General features: G+C 37.1%; 1 protein-coding gene across 1 annotated transcript in view; it reads right to left on the minus strand.

Moving 5' to 3' along the window:
• Positions 1–1139: 1139 nt before the first annotated feature.
• kdm6bb (lysine (K)-specific demethylase 6B, b) overlaps positions 1140–4434 on the minus strand; it is a 38057-nt gene continuing 34762 nt past the window's right edge. The window contains exon 21 of the mRNA XM_037688051.1: positions 1140–4143. Coding sequence (XP_037543979.1) covers positions 4120–4143 — 24 coding nt within the window. The 3' untranslated portion in view covers positions 1140–4119. The remainder of the gene's footprint in view (positions 4144–4434) is intronic.

Consider the following 4434-nt stretch of genomic DNA (forward strand, 5'->3'; position numbering starts at 1 on the left):
ACACTAGGACTAAGCCCCTCCATTTGCAACTGGGTTCTGGATTTCTTAACCAACAGACTGCAGTTTGTGAGGATCCACAACTTCTCCTCTACCATAACCCTCAGCACTGGCTGTGTGCTGAGCCCTCTCCTTTTCACTCTGCTCACATATGATCGTGCAGCTACCCATCCAGGCTGTCACAATGTAAAGTTTGCAGATGATACAGTGGTGGTGGGAGGCATCACAAACAATGAGTTCAGCTACAGGCAGGAAGTGGAACAACTGGAGAGCTGGTGCAGGAAGAACAACCTTCACATCAATATGAAAAATAGTTTACAGTTGATCTTATATTTTAGCAAAGTTTTTATTATTTTTTTTATTAATTCATCTTGCTTTTGTTTAGTAATTTTGTTTGGAATATATTTTGGGGACAAGGGGCAGATATTATAAGAACTTATTCTTCTTCTGCTGCCTTTCATTTTATTTCTGTGATTGTATATCTTTTTTCTTTTATTTAAATTGTATTATATTTGTTGTTTGGATGAAATGAATAAATAAAACATACATACAATAAAACATACATGAAAAAGACAAACGAGATGGTCGTGGACTTCAGATGGAACAAACACACCTACCTCTCTTACGCTGCTGATTTATTTCATGCTGCTGTGTTCATTCATACTCATCTGCTCACAGAGCCTCATGTTCGTGCTGCTGTTGTTCGGCATATTGTTTTTGTACAATTAGTGTTTAGTATATTCTTAGTTTAGCATAATTCTTAGTTCATATCTTAGATCTATTGTTTTTTCTTTACAATGTATACTTTTGTTGGATGTAACTGCGACCCTGTGTACAGTTTCCTTCCACCTCATGTACCACATGTGATGTGAATGACAAATAAAGAAACTTTGACTTTAATTCAATCAATTAATTTAATTCTGAATTTGGTTTCTTATGCGCCCATAACTCTTGGTTCAAGTGATATATAGCATACAAATCTGTCTTAATATATTTTTTGTAAATGTAAAGATAAAAAAAAAAGCTTTTCTGATTGAGTACCACCCAGTGGTGAAACCGTCGTCATCTGGTAGAAGCACAAAGAAGAAAGTCACACACATCACCATTAAATAGATTATCAAAACATTTTATTTTCTTGAACAACAATACAGTATGTCACAGAAAAAAAAAATCACAGAGGGATTTAAGACAGGTCTGGCTCAGGTTTCTTCTATGCGAGTTCTTTTTGGAAAACAATATGTGCAGCATAAATCAAACAAGTGACGACGGAGGGGGGGGGGGAGAGAAAAAACAAAGAGCATCATCACATCCTCCAAATAGTACTAATGAGGACAAGACACCAGAAACCTTAACGCCAATAAAAGTCACATCCCTAGAAGTCTCTGCAAAAGTGTCAAGAGTTACAACTACAGCTAATGCTCATAAAACCACTAATGCCACACGAGATTATGAGTTTTATACAATGGTAAAGAAAAAAAACGTTACAAAATCTTGTATTGATTTGATACAGTACAAGGACATCGTTCCATTTCTGTTAGCAGTAAACTGTTGAAATGGTTTCTAAGCACCAGATGATTGGTTTGAGTTGTGTCCATACATCAATAAACGCTGTTCGATGAGGGGGCAATGAGGCAAGTAGGGGCCTAGCACCATGAGTATTAAACTGCCCCCTCCCCGATTGCACGTCCCCTATCCACAAACTGCGATCATACTACACTTTTAAAATACCTTGTAGCCCCTTATCAAGTGAAGCATCCTTTGATACGCAATAAATATATAAGCAAACGACCATTTACAGTATAAATAATGTCACCATTTACAATTTCGCATTTTTGCAATGATTTAAAAAAAAAAACTGAAACTGACAACAAAAAGAGGTATAAAAGAGGGAAGAAATTCCCCTTTGCAGTATTTTAGACTAGAGTGAAACCAACGGGTATTAGAATATACCAATGACAAAAAAACAAATAATGTCAACAAATGAGATTTTTGATAGAGAACTAAACGACCTGAAAACATACAGTATGTACATTAAATGGTGTGCACAGACTGGAGAACGTGTTATAATTGTGGGCTTACAGTGGCGGCAAACCTGCGTTCCAGTTTAAAAACAGCTCTATTTGAAAAAAGTACAATATAGAGAATAATGAAAAGTTTCTGTGCACAAGTCTTTGTACCAATATAGAAAACACTGAGATCCTACGGAAACAGTTTCACCGCTCCGTGGTTTAAAAACAGCAACAAGTTGAGTATACACTGTAAAATGTCCTGCAGGATTTAAACCTTTTTATACACAATTAATAATTTTTATAAAGCCTGTTGGTCAACAATGCATTTATAATGACCGAGCGGTACCTTGCAGCTCTGGTGTTGCTTAATTTTGCCCTTTTTGACACAAAACAAACCGAAGAAAACTATAGCTGCACAATATTGTGATTTGCTGATTTCTGTTTTCATTTATTTTGATCGGCAGTTGGATTCAGCTATTTTATTTTGAAAACTCTTCCGTAGGGGATGTTTTGTTACTGATTGTAATGCCTTAAATTTAAAGATATGCATTAAAAATACATTTAGCTGATAATACTTGACACATTTTAATAATTAGCTGATGCATATATGTGATTATCACAGCTCTTTTGTTTGGGTAATAGTGCTCATAATGGCAGAAAGGTAAAATTAATTTTAAAATACAAGATTTACATTTAAAAAATACTCTCTCATTTAAGTTTATGCTATATTTTAACTAAATTATTGACTTTAAAATGCAAGGGCGATCCCAGAAATGAACAGCCAGGTCAGATTTAGGCTTATCTGCATCTGTTGGTCAATCCTGATATGTTGGGACTTTTATTTTGGTTGTTTAAATTTACAAGCTCTTCGTTTTCATACAGTATGTACTACAGCTCATGGCAGTGCAGTGAACAGAGCTTCAGCTGGACGGATGCAGCTCGTCGGTTTGGCCTCACTGGTTCTTGCAAACCACTTTTGATCGAGTGTATTTTTGCTACAGTGATACGAACACAACTTCAGTTTCTCTGCCTCGTCTGTGCACACCACTGTGTGTATTTCATAAATCCATCCACAATTTACAATTTATTCTTTTCTTTAACATTCAAACAGAAACATTGCAACCAATGGGGACTGTTTTCCCACTCTCGCTTAAAAATAAAATACATTACCGTAGGTTAGTTTTTACGCGATGTATCTTACAAATCATTGTTTTGCTGAACTTGTGAAAAAGTGTTCAAAATCTTTTTGCCCGTTTTGACTTCCAACAAAGAATGAAACCATATTAGTCCTCCAGTAAACCCGTATTTTAGAGAAACTGAGACATTTTTTTAAATTCACATTGTAATACTTACATAAAAACCTCATTTATGTGTGTTTTCTTCATCTAATTACCTCTAAATACAGTTCACAAGGCCAATGTGGTGTACTTCTAGGCTGGTAAAACTTTTTTAGTATCTATTGAGAATAAATAAGATTGGAATAGCACCTCAAAGAGTTTACAGACAGGAGTTACAAATGTCAGAGTTTACCTGAATACCATCAAATAATAATAATAATAATAATAATAAAAAAAAAAAAACAGGAACCAAGATGATGCCAAAAGTGACAATCAGCTACTTCTCCTGTGAAGCGATTCCCCTGCTGGTACAATAGAATCACAGCAAATTCATGGACATATAGAATAACTAGATTGGTGTAAAAAACGTTTGACTGAATTTGCATAAAAGTACCTGAATCAATACACAGAACCGGCTACTTGACGCTTTGAATCACAGCAGTGTCCGTTGAACATATAATCACCTGATTTTCAGTGCTAGTAGTGCTCACATTGTTTTTTTACGTCATCTGAAATGCTTTTGTGTGAGAAGAACCAGTCTAGTCATTCTATTTCAAAACGCTCGTCCAAGCTGCAGCTGGTATGGGGAAGACGGTGAGCTAGAGAGTTGGATTGGCTGAGTATCCATACCTTTACTGTGTGATGTAAACAATAGCGAGTAAACGTGATTGGCTGATCGTGGAAGTGTTCGCATGAGCCGACCGCCTCGAGGAGGACAACCATCGTGCTGCCGTTAAGAGTTTTGGTTATGGCTGAGAGACGTGGTGGAGGAGTCCTCACTTTGAAAAAGGTGGTGGAGTCTGAACAAGAGAAACAAAGAGGAAGAGACAAAACTCAAGTTAACAAACAGGAACACTTTTTAATATCAGTGCTTCCCCTAGGTTTCTGGCTAGGTGGTTGAGGGGTTACATAAGACAATTCCTGCCTTCTCTATAACTTACAGAGTAGGAGGCTAACAGCTCAGAGTAGGAGGCTAACTGCTCGGAGTGGGAGGCTAATGGCTCGGAGTGGGACGCTAACGGGTCAGAGTGGGAGGCTAACGGGTCAGAGTGGGAGGCTAATGGCTCGGAGTGGGAGGCTAACGGCTCAGA

Source organism: Nematolebias whitei, chromosome 14 (assembly GCF_014905685.2).
Source record: "Nematolebias whitei isolate Nwh7 chromosome 14, NemWhi1, whole genome shotgun sequence".
NCBI classification, from domain to species: Eukaryota; Metazoa; Chordata; class Actinopteri; order Cyprinodontiformes; family Rivulidae; genus Nematolebias; species Nematolebias whitei.